Genomic DNA, 19,284 nt, shown 5'->3' with positions numbered 1-19,284 from the left:
GTGTTCAGTCTCTGTCGAGCTGGAATGCACAAGGAGGAAATAAAAATAGATTTTAAATGATGTTATTATTATCTCCTTCTTTATATTAGCAGATGTACTGAACAGATTATTATGACATTTATAGTTATGACTTCATTTGTAATGTTTTTATTCAGCTTTAAGTATCTATAATACCTACATTTATTGTTAAAATAATAAACTGAACATAAATGCAAAGTCCTAATCTAGTCTTGATATAATTATAAATGATCTGATGCCAGTGTTTTTATGCTTAACAGCTGTTTCTTTCACTTTTAACTCGTCTTGTGTAAATAAACATCCGGACAAACAGAAGGGTTTTCAGGGGGAATTCAGATGATGCGTTCACGTGACTTTCTGTAAAATCAAATAGAAATTGAAAGTCTGCAGTCGCTGTTGGTGTTAAGTCGTGAGTCCAGGGGTAGAAGACGACAAAATGAATCAGGAGGAGAAGACATACGACCGCAACGACAGCACCCTGGTGTTCGTCAACAGACCCGATGATCTGGACCCGTTTCGTGAGTAAAACCCCATTTCTGACATGATTTATTCTGCATAATAAGCACCACTTCTGCAGCTGGGCACGTGTTTGCACCAGTTAGTGTCATTAAAGGTCTGTGTGCAGAGTTTTTAACCCTTAGTGACCCCTCAGGTTTAGGCTTAGATTAGTTGATCCTTATTAAACTTATGTCAGTTTTTCTCACAGGTCTATTTTACACACACATGTACACTGCACTGCTATTAAAGCAGGATATTTGAATATTTTTTTCCTGCATAAATCTCCAAAACCACTTCAGCTCTGCTCAGAACCTTTAAATGTCACCCTGAATATGTAAAGCTATTTGTTTTATTAAAAAAAACAAAAAAACAACCTACATAAAATATGACATATTTTCCATATCCTCCTGAGACCCAGTAAGTAAACATTTTCACCATTTTACATTAAATAACTGCCTTAAGTGGAAACTTACGGTGGCCCAGAGGTGCAACAGGCCAAAAAATTATCCACTAGATGAAAAAAATTATCTACTACAAGAAAAAAAAGAGCAGCCTAAAAAAATTATCCACTATAAGAAAAAAAAGAGAACAGCCTAAAAAAATTATCCACTAGATGAAAAAATTATCTACTACAAGAAAAAAAAGAGAACAGCCTAAAAAAATTATCCACTAGATGAAAAAAATTATCTACTACAAGAAAAAAAAGAGCAGCCTAAAAAAATTATCCACTATAAGAAAAAAAAGAGAACAGCCTAAAAAAATTATCCACTAGATGAAAAAAATTATCTACAAGAAAAAAAAAAAGAGAGCAGCCTAAAAAAAATTATCCACGATAAGAAAAAAAAAGAGAACAGCCTAAAAAAATTATCCACTAGATGAAAAAAATTATCTACTACAAGAAAAAAAAGAGCAGCCTAAAAAAATTATCCACTATAAGAAAAAAAAGAGAACAGCCTAAAAAAATTATCCACTAGATGAAAAAAATTATCTACTACAAGAAAAAAAAGAGAACAGCCTAAAAAAATTATCCACTAGATGAAAAAAATTATCTACTACAAGAAAAAAAAGAGCAGCCTAAAAAAATTATCCACTATAAGAAAAAAAAGAGAACAGCCTAAAAAAATTATCCACTAGATGAAAAAAAAATCCCCTATAAGAAAGAAAAGAGACCAGCCAAAAAAATTATCCACTAAAAGAAAAAAAAAGAGAACAGGCAAAAAAAATTATCTACTAGCCCAAAAAATTATTCACTAGAAGAAAAAAAAAAAAAGAACATGGCTGACATCTTTATCTCCACAAAATGTCCTTTGGCTGGTCTCTTTTTTTTCTTATAGGGGACTTTTTTTTTTTTTTTTTTTTTTTACATCTAGTGGATATTTTTTTTTAGGCTGTTCTCTTTTTTTTCTTATAGTGGATAATTTTTTTTTGTCTAGTGGATAATTTTTTGGCCTGTTGCACCTCTGGGCCACCGCAGAAACTGCATGATGCAACAGTTTTTTCAAATACATTTCTTCTTTTTTTTTTCCATAATGTCCTTTTCAGTGGATGTTTTTATTTATTTATTTATTTTAAGTAAAGCTATGAAACTCTTGTCCACTACAGAGGACAAAAATGTGTTGCTGGGTCTCAGGAGGATAAAATACACAGTGGAGGACTGGACCACTGTTTTCTATCTGAGTCTGGGACATGTCAAAGATTATCAACATTAAATTAAATTAAATTATCAGTAGATGTTGGATGTCTGATGTTGGATGTGTCCTCTCTCTCCGTCCTCCTCAGCTCCAGATGAAGGTGACCTGTGTCTGCGGGCTCAGATGTCCTGTGGTCATGCGGTCACTCCACAGTCTCTGACCGCCTGGTGTCGCAGCCTCCTGGACAAGGTACGTCAGCACAGCCACAGGTCCACCTACACACACACACACACACACACACACACACACACACACACACACACACACACACACACACACACACACACACACACACAGTAAATAAAGTGTAAATACACAGGTACAGGTTTCATGTATCTGTATTCCAGTGGCGGCTGCTCGTCTTTCAGACAGGAGAAGCTCATTGTCGGCTTACATCAAAAAAACAGTCAAGTTATTTAAACATAAATTCGGCCCTCCGTTCCTTTTTAAGAAAATGGTCAGTAACTATCTACTAAACAATAACTATCTACAAAACAATATTAAACTCAAACAAGAAATGATTAAATTATGTAATTGAAACAAGAAAACGTTGAAATTATGTTAAATTGAAACAAGGAAGTCCAATGAGTGCGTTTTATTTACAGTGCAAAAAATGAACAGTTCATTTGGTTTCTGTGATTTCACAGCAGAACGTGTGACGGTTTTAAACTGAACTGTGTCAGAGAAGGAGCAGATCTGAAAACAGCTGTCAATCAAACGAGATTCAGCCTTTCGACTGATCCTCCAATCAGCACGTAGAAGCTCAGTGTCTGGCCCGGCCGAGCTCCGCCCACAGCTCCATTCACCCCCAGAGACGCTGAGCGTCTGGGGGCGGGACAACATCGTGGCATTTATCCAATGACCGTCCAGTTTTTAGACAAGGAAAAACCAGTTCCACTCAGAACCACTGAAGTGCATGGACGCTGAGCGTCTGCGGACAAATGCACTGAGCAGAGATGGAGGAGAAAACACAGACATGGGAATGGAGGAGAAGTGAACAACATCCAGTCTGTGATCTGTGATAAAGCTGATTCTGAACGAACTCGTCTGTGAGATGAACGTGTTCTAACACATTTGGAGTCAATGAAATGTCAACACAACAGTACATATTTAACCATTTAATCTGAGTCATTTCAGGTGAAGCTGAGCTTCCGCTGCAGTCTGAGAAAACACCTGTGGTGTGTTGTATACGCTCATCATGTTTGTTACAATTCATATGAAAGGAAGAAGTTTTTTTATTTTAATTTTTACATCAAATGTAACTTCAGTCTTCATTTTCTGGGACGATAACACATAGAAAAGATGATCCTGCTGAAGGTGGTGATGAAAACAACACAACACAAAACAAAAAAACAGAACTGGACAAAAACTAAAAGATCAAATTAAAGTGAATGAGCTCATGCTTCATATTTATATGTTGTTCTGCAGTTGTTCTGATAATTCATTCAAACACTTTTCCATCGTTTATATTGATTTCCTTTCATGACTTATGTTTCTGTTTGACGGTGCTGAGCTCTAACCTGTGTCTTCGGTCCAATTTCAGGGTCAGTATAAGTTCAAGTGCCCGGCTCTGAAGGACGGAACCCTGCAGAGGTGTGATGAAGTCTGGGCGTATTCAGAGGTGCGCAGGCTGGCGGTGCTGACCAATGAAGAGATGCAGTACTTCGAAGAAAACATCGCTCGCATGGCGGCCACCGAGTACTGTGAATACAAGACAGTGAGTTTATTCACCCTCAGACACAGACGTGTGACAGAGTCCTTTAACCCTCCGGTGTCCGGCCCACAGAGGTCCTGTATCACCTAAACCACTGAATCTGCACAGTAGTGTAGTAATGTCTAAATATTTTTCAGTTTGTTTTTACTTTTTTTTTTTTTGTATTTCATCATGTATTTTTTGTGCTAGGTCTATTGTTGTTATTGTAAGTACTCACTTGGTAGAAGGGTGTTAGTGTAGTGAATTAACATTGTTTATTAATGTGCTGATTTTAATGGCTGCACTGCAAAAATCTAAATCTTACCAAGTGTATTTTTCTCATCTCTAGTTAAAATATCTCATCACACTTAAAATAATACAGAATCACCTATAGTGGAACTTTTCAGTGAGATTTAAGAACTGATTTTTAGACAATAGATCTGGAAAATGTTATTTCAAGAAATCTTACCAAGATAATTTTCATTTGTTCCATTGGCAGATTGTTTTGCTTGAATTAAGTAAAAAAAAAAATCTGCCAATGGAACAAGTGAAAATGATCTTGGTAAGATTTCTTGAAATAACATTTTCCAGATCTATTGTCTAAAAATCAGTTCTTATATCTCACTGAAAAATTACTCTTTAGGTGATTCTGTCTTATTTTAAGTGTGATGAGATATTTTAACTAGAGATGAGAAAAATACACTTGGTAAGATTTAGATTTTTGCAGTGTGGGTCCGAATTTAAAAAGTCATGCAAAAATAACAACTTTTGAATTCTAACTTAATACAAATGGTGAAAAATATGAGCTTTTCTAAGACAAAGTCCAGAGTGTGTATAAAATGCTCACCTGGGGCCTCATGTGTAAAGACTTGCGTGGATTTCATACTGAAACCTGATGTACACTTAAATCCAGAAAAGTCTGCACGCACAAAAAAATCCACATGAACAAAACTGTGCGTACGCCTGAATCCATGCACACTTCCTTTGTACATCCCAGTCAGCGTGGAATTGAGCGCATACGTTGGAGTACCTGACTCCTCCTTCTCCACACCCACATTTAAATATGCAAATCAGCATAAACCAGGTCTGCAGGTGGGATTCCCTCTGGGATTCCCCTGTCTGCATGATCACATGACGTCAAGGTGGACGTGAACAGCAGGCCAAAACAGGCGGAAGAAGAAAAGAGGATGAACTCAGGCCGTTTGAGGAAAGAGTTGACACTACTGTGGGTGACACTGGTCTGACACTGGTCTGACACTGGTCTGACACTGGTCTGACACTGGTCTGACACTGGTCTGACACTGGTCTGACACTGGTCTGACAGGACTGACTGGGATCAGCCCCAAGGTAAATATAGGTTTAGTATTAGTGTAAGTCACACATGAGTTCATTCTATGGGTCATACACAGTCTGATCACAGCTAAACTAGATAAAGGTTCATGCGTGATCATGCCAGAATGTCAAAGAGGAAACCAAAGACTTCGACTTGTGTTTAATTATTCCATTTATGATTTCCCAAAAGACACTCAGAGGACGGTCAGATGCAGTCCCAGCCTCCTGTCACAGACCGTGGGTTTCCTCCGGTCCAGCAGACAGCTGGTGCCCGTCCTTGGCCGTGTCCTAACCCGTGCTCACCCGAGTCACAAGCTGGACATCATGGGGGCAATCGGTGGCATCAATGAGCGCCTGGACCGACTAATAAATGTTCCCACAAACATTAATATTACATTGAATACATTTATCAACAAGTGAGTTCTGTGTCCTTGTCTCTTCATGTGGTTGAAATCCCATCCTGTTCAGATGGCAGGATTGGCACTGATGGGTCCAGGGTCCGGTTCTTGTATGTGTGGGGGGGTGCTGCTGTGGCAGTAGGATGACGTGCTGGTGTGTTCATTGTTCTTCTGTGTATCTCTGATGTGCACATCAATCAGAGGAATGACCTTTGTCACGTTCTTAACAGTTTCCCAGTGTCACCTCTAAGTGTCACCAGTGGTTCCACAGCACTAGAAACATGCAAACGCCAGCTGTGGAGTTGGAGTGGAGCACCTCACATTTCCACGGTCATGTCACTCTTTGTACATCTGAACGTGAGCGTAGAAAAGGGCGTATGCCACGTTTTTGTGCGTACGCAGCCTTTGTACATGAGGCCCCTGGACACCAGAGGGTTCACAGCACATACACACGTCCTGTCTGCTTTGTTCTTCTGTGGTGTTTAGTGCTGCTCCTCTGTCTCCTCCAGTGTCCTGGCTGTAAATCCTACATAGAGAGGGACGACCTGACCAACCTGTGCGTGGAGTGCACCATCTGTAAATCCGACCAGAAGGCCTGTCAGTTCTGCTGGCAGTGTCTGAAGCCCTGGAAAGGCAGAGCTCCTCGCTCCGACCGCTGCGACAACGACGGCTGCACCAACCACGAACTGCAGCTGCTCAAGAACTGCAAGACCACCATCCTCAACCAAGTGCAGGGGGTCGGCGAGGTCCCCTCCATCCGGGCCTGTCCCACCTGTGGACAGAAGGTGGAGCACGACAAAACCGGCTGCAAGAACATCCTCTGTCCTCGCTGTCAGGTGGAGTTCTGCTTCGTGTGTCTGAAGCTCACGCCTAAATGTCTGGAGACCAGCTCGTACTACGTTCCCTGCAGCGGTGGCGTGGCCCCCAGACAAACTTCCATACCGGTGTGGCGCCGAAACTAAACCACACCCCTACGCTAAAGGCCTTTTGGAAGCTTCCACGATCTGTTCAAGGTGTTTCTGTCACAGTCTCATTCCAGTCACTCAGTCCTTCAGTGTTCCAGGAATTAGCCAGGTCCTCCAGGGAGTTATGTGGGAATAATCACAGCAATTAGTGTAACTGCATCCATCCATCCAACCAACCATCCAACCAACCAACCAACCATCCATCCATCCATCCAACCAACCAACCATCCATCCATCCATCCATCCATCCAACCAACCATCCATCCATCCATCCACAGAACCTGTAGACTGCTTGGTCAGGTTTAGATGAACTGTTATAACTGCAGGTTCAGGTGGTTTTCAGGTCCTCTGATGATGATTAACAGTTTTTCTAACTCTGACCACACTACAGACAAAATCTGGAGAAGTTCCATCCAGAAGTGTTTATTGAACAAACACTTGAATAGTTCTGGAGAACCAACTGACTGACAATACTTTGTATCTCCCTTTTATACCGTTAAGCTAAGACCTCCTTTTTAGGCGTTCGGCTGAATTTTCTACACCCATGTCTCTAAAATTAACCCAGTTTGGAGCAGTTTTAATGGGAGGAGGTCTCAAACTTACATTGTTTCTACTAAAGTCTATCTAATGCTTCCACTGGTACCTGTGGAGTTCTATTGCAATGTTTGTTATTGGGAAACGTAAGGGCTTAAAAACCAGAGTTTGTTCTTAAACATTATGCTAATTGTTCATCTTTAATAACTTAATGATTAAACACTACCATTACATGTAGAGAACAATTTCATTACAATGTAATAATTCTGCCATAGCATATACCTTTAATTTTGACCAACACCAAACATAGTACAGTAGATGTTTCTACAGTTCCTGGAATGATGAGTTACCGGTTTAGTCACTCAATTATCGCTGACGTTCGGTATCAGTTCGTCTTGTCTTGGTTTTTATTGGTTGTTGAAAGTGAAATGGCATCAATGACAAGATAAACTATTTTCTATTGTTAAAGATAAGAAAATGAAGATGTTTTAATTAGAGGAAAACAGACGCTACCACCACCAAAGCTGCCTGTTGTAATGTTTGTTTGTATCCTCTTTATCTACACTGTTGTCAAGCAAATCATTACATTAAATATCACTTATATTTCTTAGAATCCTCTATAATCCACTGTTTTATTGTTCCAGGTGAAGCTTCCTTCTGTTTTTTCCCAGTAACTGCATCAATAAAGTTTGTTATATTGAACCTTTAATGTCTGTTTTATATTTCACCTTCAGCTGCATCAATAACCATGTACTGCTTGTTCAGAAATACACTATAAAATACATGCAACACAAAGTCACAGTCATTTCAGAATAAAATTTGATATAATTAATGTATTAAAGCTACAAAGGAGCATTCACACCTTCTATGCAAGTCCCAAAATATGATTAGATTTCCTTAAGAAGGAAAATAATTAAACACTCTAATTTCTGCCACTAGGGGTCTCTCAATCAAAACAATAAAAAAAGAAATTATTCAATGATGTCATGTTGTAGTGTGGGATCATGGGAGTTCTTGTTGAAACAGATATAATAAAACATAATAAAACAATAAATGTACAGCAGCTGAACATCTTCAATGCAGAAATATTACACATTATTGCTTTATCGTGTATTTTTATTATCGGTCTTGATAAAAAACAGAACTGTTGACCTCTTTTTGCACAATTATTCAGGTGAAATGACGATTAATTCACTTATAGAAAATATAAACAGAATACATGAGGAAATGTATCTGTCCTTCAACTTCAGATGCGAAAATACAAGAAAGAAAAATAAAATTTTGATGTAACTAGTGGAGTATTTACAGAATATTCAGTAATACAAAAGAGTCATACGACAAATCCACCAAACAAGTACATCCTCAGCTCTAGTTTTAGTAAATATTCAGGAATGTGTTTCGGAACAGCTGCATAAAAACATTAACGTGGTGCATTTTTATCTATAACAATAACAAACTCACAATACACGACAGCAGTTGAATAAAAACCAGACATTTCTCAGATGTAGTGTCCACAGTCCTGTGTTTTATGTCCTCCAGGGCCCTCTGTGGGTGTTCTCTGCTCGTCTTCTGTCCTTCTGTCTGGTCGTAGTCCCTTTACTGGCGCCCTCTAGTGGCTGAAGCCGAGGCTTGAACTCAGGGTTGCGAGGAGACAACCGTCGGGTTTCTCTGCTGTGTTTAACACTGTGTCCTTCAACATCGTCCCCTGTTTTTGTCACGTTTACGTCCCGTCTGGTACCAGAGGTGGATCTGGGCTCAGGTTTTAGTCTGTTTTTGTGTGAGTCTTGGCTCCACTTGAGGAAACTCTCCTCAGAATCACATGGACTTTTCATCAGATTCTCCCCCCTCCACTTTAAGGGACTCTTTGGTTTTGTACGCGTTTCTGGTTTTGTGAGTTTTGACTTTTGCGGAGTTACCGTCTGAACCCAACCGTCCTCTCTCACCTCCAATTCAGGACCATCATGCTTTGCACCGCTCCGGCCTCCCTCTCTGAGTCGAGGATGACGTCTGGGGGGCGTGGCCTTCCCCCCTGCTGCTTCCTGTTTTTCTGAATCAGCAAAGTGAACTTCACGGCCCTCCTCCTCTGATTGGTCAGGACACTTTCTCTCTTTGACGAGAAAGAAAATAAAAGAAAAGGAGGTTTGGAGGCAGCCTGGTTTACAAAATGACAACCGTGAGTATTTTAAGGATGTACATCACAGGTGTCAAACATGTACCCTGGGGGCCAAATCCGGCCCACCAAAGGGTCCAGTCCGGCCCTTGGGATGAATTTGTGAAAGGTAAAAATTACATTAAAGATATTAACAATCCCTTTAGTTCAGGTTCCACATTCAGACCAATTCAATCTCAAGTGGGCGGCATTCAGTAAAATATTATCATAATAACATGAAAATAATGACAACTCCTAATTTTTCTCTTTGTAAATGTAAATATTTTCATGTATTTACACTAAAACAAAGTATAATTTCGAAAAAATGTGAATAACTTGAACAAATATGAACAACCTGAAATGTCTTCAGAGAAGTCAGTACAAATCTGAAGAACATTCTGCCTGTTACTAAATGTTTTGTGTATTTATAGATCCACTGTGATCTGTAAGTTATAATGTACATGTGTAAATGATAAACTGAGGCAGAATGTTGTTAAAATTCCACTTATTTTTTCAGTTTGTTCATGTTATTCAAATCTTTTGAAAGGATAGTTTGTAGATGAAACCTGTTCATAACGTAAATTTACTTTTTTCGCTCTAAAACATAGAGAAAAGTTTGGAGTTGACATTATTTTTATATTATTATGTTATTATTTTACTGGTTCAGTCCACTGCGGATCTAATTTAGCTGAATGTGGAACTGAACTAAAGTGAGTCTGACATCCCTGACGTACATGAACTAAATAAAAACGCAAAGGTTCAGAAGTAGTGAACAAGGCTACGAAGAACTAACTGTAAACTTACTTTTCTTGTACATGAGGAGATAAGGCGTACCGGATCTGGATTAAACATGAAAATAATGCAACAAAAACAAAGAAATTATTGAATTATCAGTAAATTAAACAGATGGATAAATGTTTCTGATGATGATGTGCAAGTATGTTCCTTCTATTTTGGTGATTATCGACAAAAATGAGGAAAATCACTGTGGTTGGTTCCTACTTTTAGAACAACTACTCATTTTTTAGTTTAGTATTAACGCATCAAACACAGGTTTCAGACACTGGTCGATTTGCTTCTTGGAGTGTAAAGATGTGACGTGATTTTCATATCTGTAAAACCCAGTGCATTATGGGAGTTTTATCAGACTGTATTCCTTTAACTAAAATCCCATTCATTCCCAATATGACAATATTTGGTCGATGTAAAAGCCCATTCTACATCAGGCTTTTTTGCGATAAAGATGTGTTTGATAAGATGATATTTGTCCAGTTTTCAGAGGATTTTACGTGTTTACAGCTGATTTTGGAAAATGTGTTTACACTCAGCTGAAGTCGAGACAAAGATCCAAAAGGAAAGTGCAGGAAAAACACACCTACTGTTAAACACTACGAACGAGGGTATCAGCAGGTTTACGGATGTAGGATAGAATAGAATAGAATAGAATAGAATAGAACAGAATAGAATGCATTTATTGTCACTATACACATGTACAATGAGATTTAAAAAGCAGCTCTTTCAGTGCAAACACATACATAGAATAAACAGCATAAAAATGATAGATTTCAATAATAAATAAATGAGTGTATTCTAAGATAAAATAAGTTAAAATAAGTTATATATACATTATGAAATATTAAAAATTGCACATGTGAGCAGTGATGGAAATGCTGATGTTTTCTAGAGGACGTTAGAATAAACGAGAGTCAGACTGTGTTCACATCCACATCAGCAGAAACTTTAGAAAAGGCTATTTTTAATCAGGGAATGAATGAGAATATCAGAAATAAAGCGGAACATAGGAATATTCACTGTCATTATTCAAGTCAAACGCTTATCATTATTATATATCTTTATTATTATATTACTATATACTTTTAAATATAACATTTTTAGGTTTAGGTTAGTTTATTTCACACACAGACATAATACAAAACATATGGAACAAAAATAAATAAATAAATAATAAACAATACACAAATTAAAAAAAAATCAAACAATAGAAAAATAATAATAATGATAAACATCATCATCTCATTGTGATTTTCCTCTTTAGGATCAATAACCTTCATATGTGTCTGTACCAGGTTTGTGTCTTTTTCAGAATAAAAACAAAAAAAAGATACTTGTGTATTTAAATGTAGTCACTGAAATAATCATATGATGATGTGTTTGACTTTTTCAAAGCCAGAACCATCAGACAGTTAACAACATGTATAGAATATGTGATTCAGCTTTAATTTATGGTTTATAATCATGAATAAGTATATGAATAATGGTATGTTATTTGACTGTATTAAATGTTATTTATATTAATAGGAGTCATTCTACTTTCTTTTTAATCAAACTTATTTTTAGCTATTTACACTCTATCTATCTATCTATCTATCTATCTATCTATCTATCTATCTATCTATCTATCTATCTATCTATCTATCTATCTGTCTGTGTCTGTCTGTCTGTCTGTCTGTCTATGGAGGATTTACCGTGTTTAAAATCTTCACATATTTTACCTAAAGTCCATATTTAAGCTCTGAGCGTTTTACATTACATTTATGAACGGATCCACAGCCAAAAAATTAAGCAAAAAAAAAAAAAGAGTCTGCTGATCACTTTTATTTATTTACTTTTTTTTTTACACTTAGTTTTTATTAATTATTCATCATTTATTTATTCATCATGTATTTGGCTGAGGCCGTTCAGTCTGAGCAGACTTTCCTCTGTCTGTCATGTTTTAACAGTTTTCTTCCAGTATATTAGAACTTTGTAATCTAAGTGATGTTTGTTCTGTTAGTCGTTCGTCTGGGACAACAGATGGAAATTAGTTTCTCTGCTAAATCTGGTGCATGCATCTTGTTCTTTGTAATTAATGCCAATACACACTGTCCTGTAACTAAATAAATAAATACAAATACCTCACAGAGGTTTTTCCAGCCTCACAGAGCGGTTGTTCGACCTGCAACAGAAAATAAAACCACAGTAAATACAGAAAATATTCACCCGGCAGCTAATGTCATCTGATATGTTCAAAGACAGAAGCTCAAATGTTGGCAAAATAATAGTTAAAGTCACAGAAATGTAGAAAATTCAACAAAACACTACCAATTCACTAGATATTGATCATATAGAAGTAAACCAGACAATAACTCTAAAACTAATGATTATAATAACATGTTACAGCCATTAGCAACATTCGACTACATTGGCATCCAACCGGTTAGCTAACATGACTGTCTGACAAGGTTATAAGGTGTAGTAAGAAAAGTGGGAATTAACTCGAAAATAGAAAACTATCTTGCTTTGTTTTCACCAAATCAACTGTTTGAAAAACATTTTCCATAATTCATTTGCACTTTTTCTTGTTGCAACATGTAACACTACAAACTGTAATGTTAGCTAAGACGTAGCTGGATGCTAATGTTTGCTAACGATGCTGTTTTACTTTAAAACATGGTCTGATATGATTCCAGATTTTCCTCATCCACTATGTTTTCAGTTGTTAATCAATAGGAAAAGGGTAAAATGATGATTATTTGTTGATTCCCTGAATATATATGGCTCTAAAATGGCATTAGTGTTTTGCTAGCAACATATTAGCTTCACATCATGAACTCAGACTAAAATGTCTGCCGTGTGAATATTATATTAGTGTATATTTAATGTACTTTAAAGTGTTTTTTGTTCATTTCTGTGAGGATTAGAGCATAAATATTAAATAAAAGTGTATAAATTCTGCTCCTTGCCAGTTGAACGGTGTTGTCGTTGAAGTCATACCAGGCCCCAGTGTCAAAAGACCTGATACGAGCCGTGTAATGACCTCCTGTCAGACTGCCACAGTGGTTTATTAAAGCGTACAGTTCATATGTGCAGCCCTGACGGAAAAGAAAAGCACAAAGTCAACATCTATGATGAGTTCAAGGTTCAATATGTGACATCTGCACATGTCAGTGTTGAACCAGGAGCTGGTGTTCACCGACATTAAAATAAATAGTTTACAGTAGAATTAATTTAAAAAACAACACCTTTATGTGTAAAGTGTGGGTTACGTCAACGTCGTGGTGAAGTTTGACGAAGCGCATGAGTTTGGAGTCGAAGTGAAACCTCTTCAACAGGAGAATCAGAACATCTGGGGTTCCAGTGAGCTCACATTTCTGGACCAAGACAAGAAAAAAAAGATTAGATTAGATTAGATTAGATCAAATTAGACTAAACCAGACTAAACTAGATTAGATTAGATTACATTTGATTAAATTAGACTAAACTAGAGTAGATTACATCAAATTAGATTAGATCAAATTCAGATAAACTAGATTAGATTAGATTAGATTAGATTAGATTAGATTAGACTGGATTGGATGAGATTGGATCAAATTAGACTAAACTAGACTAGATTAGATTAGATTACACCAGATTAGACTAAACTAGAGTATATTAGATTGGATCGGATTAGATTAGATTAGAATGGATCAAATTAGACTAAACTAGACTAGATTAAATTAGATTACATTAGATTAGACTAGACTAGATTACATTATTTTACATTAAATCAGACTGCATTCAAAATAATAAGAAGAAATTGTGCAATAATATTATAATATCCACTATATAGTAGAGTAGAGTAAAGTAGAGTAGAGTAGAGTAGAGTATATATAATCAGTAAATCTGAGGTAAAACACTCACGATGAATGCGTCTGTCTTTTTCTGGCAGTTGTTGCAGTACATCTTATTGTCTCCGCTGACGGTCTGTCCTCTGAAGAACTGGTCCAGACCTTTGTCCTTTAAACATAACAGGATTCATAATATGCATAGCGTCCCTCTTTTCCGTCCTAATGCGACTCATGTATAAATACTGTAGAGGGCAGTGTTGTACCACGCTGTAGGTTGGATGTGACTCTTCTACAGACAGAGGAAGAACCCGAAAACAAGTGGTGGCTTCATTCCTGTCCTTACATCTGGAGCAGATCGTCACGTGATTCAGTTCTCCTCTGAATATCTACAAAAAATAGACCAGATTTGAACCTTTTGGAGTCCCTGAACGCACCATCATGTCCAAATCCCAAACTGAGTTAAGACGATGGATCAATAGGCAGAGCCAAGCTGGACCTATGTGTGAAAGTGCAGATGTTCAAGTAAAACTGTGAAGTCAGTGGTGTTGAAAGACTGAGTAAACCAAACCCTAACCAGACTAATGACACACAACACAAACTGAATTTACACCAATACTGTCGTCACATTCAGTGAAAAAAGAGATGGTAAAGGAAGGTGGAAAAGTGAACTACAACCAGATGGGTGGCATCTGGTGACTCAAGATTGTTGTTAGAAATAGTTGTATTTAGTTGTAATAGTTGTGTACAGTAATAATAGTTGTATAAAGTTGTATATAGTTTTATATAGTTGTAATAGTTGTATATAATTGTATATAGTTTTAGTAGTTGTAAATACTTGTATGTAGTTGTGATAGTTGCATATACATTTACATAGTTGTAATTGTAAAGTCAAACTGGTTTTAATGCACTGTAGGAAAACATGGAGAAAAGGGAAAAAAAAATGTGTGTGATTCAGAGGCCACAGCACAGGTCAGATCAATCAAGACCACAGTGAGTTCAGCTGTGCACTGTGCCATCATGCACTGCTGAAAGGCTACAGGTGTCTCCAATGAGACTGAAGCAGCAACTGGTAAAAGGGCGGAGCAGACGCCGCTGCGGCTCCTATTGCAAACTTCAGACTGCTGAGAGAGACGTTTGGAAACTGCGGAGGGGCGGCCGGTGAGACTATTTATGAAATCAAATGATAATCAAATAATCAAATGATAGTCTCATTAATGTGCTGCTGTGTGTGAGTGCGCTGGAGCACAAACAGGGTTTAAAGTGTGGGTGGTTTTTTGTTAATTAGTAGGTTTATTTGTGGTTTATATTAGGTATGATTGTATTTTAAATGTAAATTGCCTGGGACAGGTTTTCAGCTGCCTGATTATGTCAGTTAATTATAGTTAAAGTAGTGATTTTGTTGGATTTAAATATTGTTAATTGAGTGTAATTAATTGGATTTTTTGTTTGCTTATTCTATTTATTCAGATTTGTTAAATATATTATATATTATTATATTTCTTGTTAATCAATTTAAATTAAACAATTTTTGTATTGTAATTTTATCTGTATGTAAATACCTATTTTTCTATAATGGTGAATTTGTATTTATAGCATTTTGTATTTATCAATCAATTAATTGTTGTTTGTTTTGTGTTGTTTATTGTTAAAGGTTTTTTCACCTAAAGATCCAAGACCTGTGCCTCTGAAACTTAATAAAAGAGGAAAAAAAAAAAAGAGGAAAAGTCGTCCTGGAAATCCTTCGAGTGAAATCCAGTTGCCCAAACCTCCTCCAGACGTTTGAGCCTTTTTTTTCAAGTTGGGGCAAACAGCAGGAAAACAAAACAAAACAAAACAAAAAAAAAGTCAAACAAAACCAGAACAACTTGACAGTAATAGTTGTATAACCATTTATATAGTAGTAATAGTTATATATATTTGTATGAAGTTATGACAGTTGTATACAGTTCTAAATAGTTGTATAAAGTTGTAATAGTTGTATGTAGTAGTAATAGTCATATATAATTGTAAATACTTAATAGTTGTATATAGTTCTAAATAGTTGTATAGTTGTAATACTTGTAAATAATTGCATAAAGTTATAATAGTTGTATACAGTTCTAAATATTTGTATATAGTTGTAATAGTTGTATATAATTTTGTGACTTATAAAAATGGTTCACTGAACATGTTTGTTCATATTATGACACCAGATTGTTTTGTAAATAGTTGTATATAGTTTTATATAATTGTAATAGTTGTATATAATTGTACAAAGTAATAATAGTTGTATATAGTAGTATATAATTTTGTGAGTAATAAAAATAGTTCACTGAACATGTTTGTTCATAGTGTGACACCAGATTGTTTTGTAAACAGTTGTATATATTTGTATATAGTTGTAATAGTTTTATATAGTTGTAATAGTTGTATATAATTGTATAAAGTTCTAATAGTTCTAATAGTTTTATATAGTTGTAATAGTTGTACATAATTGTATAAAGTTCTAATAGTTCTAATAGTTTTATATAGTTGTAATAGTTGTACATAATTGTATAAAGTTATAATAGTTGTAATAGTTTTGTATAGTTGTACATAGTTGTAATAGTTGTTTGTAAACAATTGTATATTCTGTAGTTTTCCTATAACAACGCCTGAAACATCGTCTGCATTTTCATGTAAATAGTTCAATTTGTAATAATTTTTTGGATTAGTTTTCAATTTTACATGTTCATTCGAAGTTATAAAAATAGTTCTTTCAAGATGTTTTGGGTGAAAAACAGTAAAGGATCTAATGTTTTCCTTTTGTGTGATTTTAGGTTCAGTGTTTTAATAGAACATGTCCAATGGAAAAGTATTAAAGTATTAAAAACGGTTCCAAAAGGTTAAAGAAAGTATGTGGGTGCAGCAGCGATGCTTTGGTTTATTTTATTTAAATATTTAACATGTATTTATCCTGGTAGGTCTTGGTGTCTCCAGGGAAACAGAAGCAGTTTGACGGGTTTAAATCCAGACACTAAAACAGTCTGATGATGGATTTGGATAAATGATTAAAACAGATAAATGAATCTGCTGTGGGGTTGGTCCGGTCACTGGTTTTCCTACCTTGGATGCTTGTGGACTGGTCAGACACAGGATTTTCTCTAAATATTCTGCCGCGTCACGTTGCTTATAAACTGAAAAGGCGATAAACGAGGATAAACGTGAGTCTTTAGTGTAAAAACCTGAGCAGCAGAACGTGTCCTGTGCCAAACTCACCGTCTGTGATCGCTAACGTAGCAGCGATGTGATGTGTTCTGGCCTGGTTTTTCTCTAAATGAGCGAACAGTTCTCGCAGGTACGGGTCGATGGTTTCCACGTCCGTCCAGCGGCAACTGGGGCACAAATCAACAGGAAATGAAAAAAACAAAACAAAAACCAAAACAAAAAAAAAACACAAACAGTAACATAAAGGAAAACAGAGTAAGAAAAGCCAAATAACGGACGTTTGAATGGCCTCCCTGAAGTCTGGAGTCATGAACAGAACCTGGAGGACGCTGTTCAGGTAACAGGTCAGACCCGGACCGCTCAGACCATGATAATCTGAAAACAGAACCAAGAAGAAATGAGCTCCGCATGGTCTGAGTCTGTGGATTCACACACAAACACTGGTCTACGAAGAAAAAACACCCAGAATAACCTGTAATAAATGTAGATTCAGTCACTGGTTTAATTGTGAAATAATGTGAATTAATGAAATACTGACTGTACATTATTACAATATATTCACTTCACATGTTCTAGGATTTTTGTGACTGCTTTTTTAAGTTGCTGGTTATTTTGAAAATATGAGAAAACCAAAAAAAAACTTAAATGACAAAAGAAAAAAAATTACATGTTCTGTGTACTGCAGCATTTACAAATCTACTGGATAATTTTTATATATATATAGATATGTATATCTATATATATAAATAATTTTTCTTGCCCACCTGGGCGGTGTCTCATGAATGAGTAGAATAATTCAAAACTGGGAGAAATAATCATCAAAATAAACAAAAAGACAGAAAATAATGACAAAAATAAACAACAAAATGGAGAGAATAATCAAGCAAAAGAAGAAATTCAACAAAAAAATAAAAAAATTTACAAAAATGCATAAAATAATGAAGAAAATGATGAAGGACATGAATAAAATAAAAAAAAAAAAAACCTGAAAAAAAACAAAACAAACAAAAAAAAAAACAGTATATAACATTTTATCATATACACTGAAAACATCAGATAAACAGCACTTTGGTCATTTAGTTCCACATTCATCTGATAGTTCATTTGTAATAATAATAATAATAATAATAATAATAATAATATTTACCTGACAGGGTGCTGAGTTTGTCTTTGAAAGTCTTTACCAGATCATGATCCATATTCATCAATCTGCTTCTCTCATGTTTGGATTCATCCACTTCTTCTAGTTAAAAAAAAAACAAAACATGATATCATGAGGACAAACATTTAAGTTTTACATTTATGCAGGATTTTACAAAGTACTAAAAAACCAAAAAGAGGCTGAGAAGATGTGACAGGAGGTGAAAGACAAAGAATTTCACAAAACTTCGACTCAACATGTGACTAATAAGTGGACACACAGATGTTGTCACGGAAACACGGACAGAAACTAAACCTATGAAAGTAAACGCCAAAACTCAGCCACGCATGCGCTCTGTGAAGATAAGAAGAAAACGACGTGTCTTTTAGTTTTTTTTAACAGTAAATCTGAATAAAACTCACCGTCCGCTCTTCTGACTCCTGCACATACTTTCACTTTCAATACACTGATTAAAGCACGATAAATACCCGCTCAAAGTTATATGTGACAGCCCACGTTATGTGTTTATCCATCAGAAATATGTTTAAATTGTTTGTTTGATTCGCAGAGTTAGAGGAGAAACTGTAAATGACTTTACCTTCGATGTAAGAAGAGAAAAGAAAGAAATGGAACTCATGTGGAGGAATGTTGTTGCGACACGGAAAGTTTTTACTGTCACTCATTCGATATGTAATGGAAGCTGGTGTCCACGACCAAAATTTGAGATGATTAATAAAGTAAATCCTCTTATAAACCAGATTAATTCGTTTGTGTTCAGTTTGTAAAGTAAAGAAAAAAGAAGCCGAATTTTGTGAAGCGATGTTGTTTCGACACGGACAGTTTTTAGTGTCGGACTGTTGGGATATATGGTGGAAGCTGAGGGCTACGGCCTAAATATCTGATCTTTAATGTATTCAATCCTCTGATAAATTACAGTAATGCTTCTGTGTTCAGTTTGTAAAGTCAGGAAATAAAAAAATAATAATAATAAAATAAGAAGCCAAATGTTGTGACGGGATGTTGTTGTGGCACGGACAGCTTTTAGTGTCGGACTGATGGGATATTTACTAGA

The 19,284-nt window shown here is 36.0% G+C and overlaps 2 protein-coding genes across 3 annotated transcripts; one reads left to right on the top strand and one right to left on the bottom strand.

The window, feature by feature from the left end:
* The first annotated feature begins 381 nt into the window (after positions 1–381).
* Positions 382–7,832, top strand: LOC115438647 (probable E3 ubiquitin-protein ligase ARI5). The gene is made up of 4 exons (XM_030162403.1): positions 382–536; positions 2,296–2,396; positions 3,751–3,924; positions 6,140–7,832. Exons 1-4 carry the CDS (start codon positions 455–457, stop codon positions 6,590–6,592), a joined length of 810 nt encoding a protein of 269 aa, XP_030018263.1. The 5' UTR covers positions 382–454; the 3' UTR covers positions 6,593–7,832.
* A 397-nt stretch (positions 7,833–8,229) lies between these two features.
* LOC115438631 (ubiquitin carboxyl-terminal hydrolase 47-like) lies at positions 8,230–18,807 on the bottom strand. Of its 2 annotated transcripts, none has more exons than XM_030162377.1 (12): positions 18,635–18,807; positions 18,219–18,314; positions 17,350–17,446; positions 17,123–17,238; positions 16,970–17,040; positions 14,149–14,271; positions 13,959–14,054; positions 13,301–13,429; positions 13,022–13,150; positions 12,194–12,234; positions 10,083–10,117; positions 8,230–9,236 (listed from the first exon to the last, which is right to left on the bottom strand). In XM_030162377.1, the coding sequence occupies exons 2-12, from the start codon at positions 18,274–18,276 to the stop codon at positions 8,656–8,658; spliced, it is 1,476 nt and encodes a 491-aa protein (XP_030018237.1). In that variant the 5' UTR covers positions 18,277–18,314; positions 18,635–18,807; the 3' UTR covers positions 8,230–8,655. The 2 variants fall into 2 exon arrangements, with proteins under 2 accessions (XP_030018237.1, XP_030018238.1); XM_030162378.1 differs by having other exon boundaries at positions 18,219–18,311.
* Between the last annotated feature and the right edge of the window lie 477 nt (positions 18,808–19,284).

Source organism: Sphaeramia orbicularis, chromosome 18 (assembly GCF_902148855.1).
Source record: "Sphaeramia orbicularis chromosome 18, fSphaOr1.1, whole genome shotgun sequence".
NCBI classification, from domain to species: Eukaryota; Metazoa; Chordata; class Actinopteri; order Kurtiformes; family Apogonidae; genus Sphaeramia; species Sphaeramia orbicularis.
This window is presented reverse-complemented; position numbering and strand designations above follow the sequence as displayed.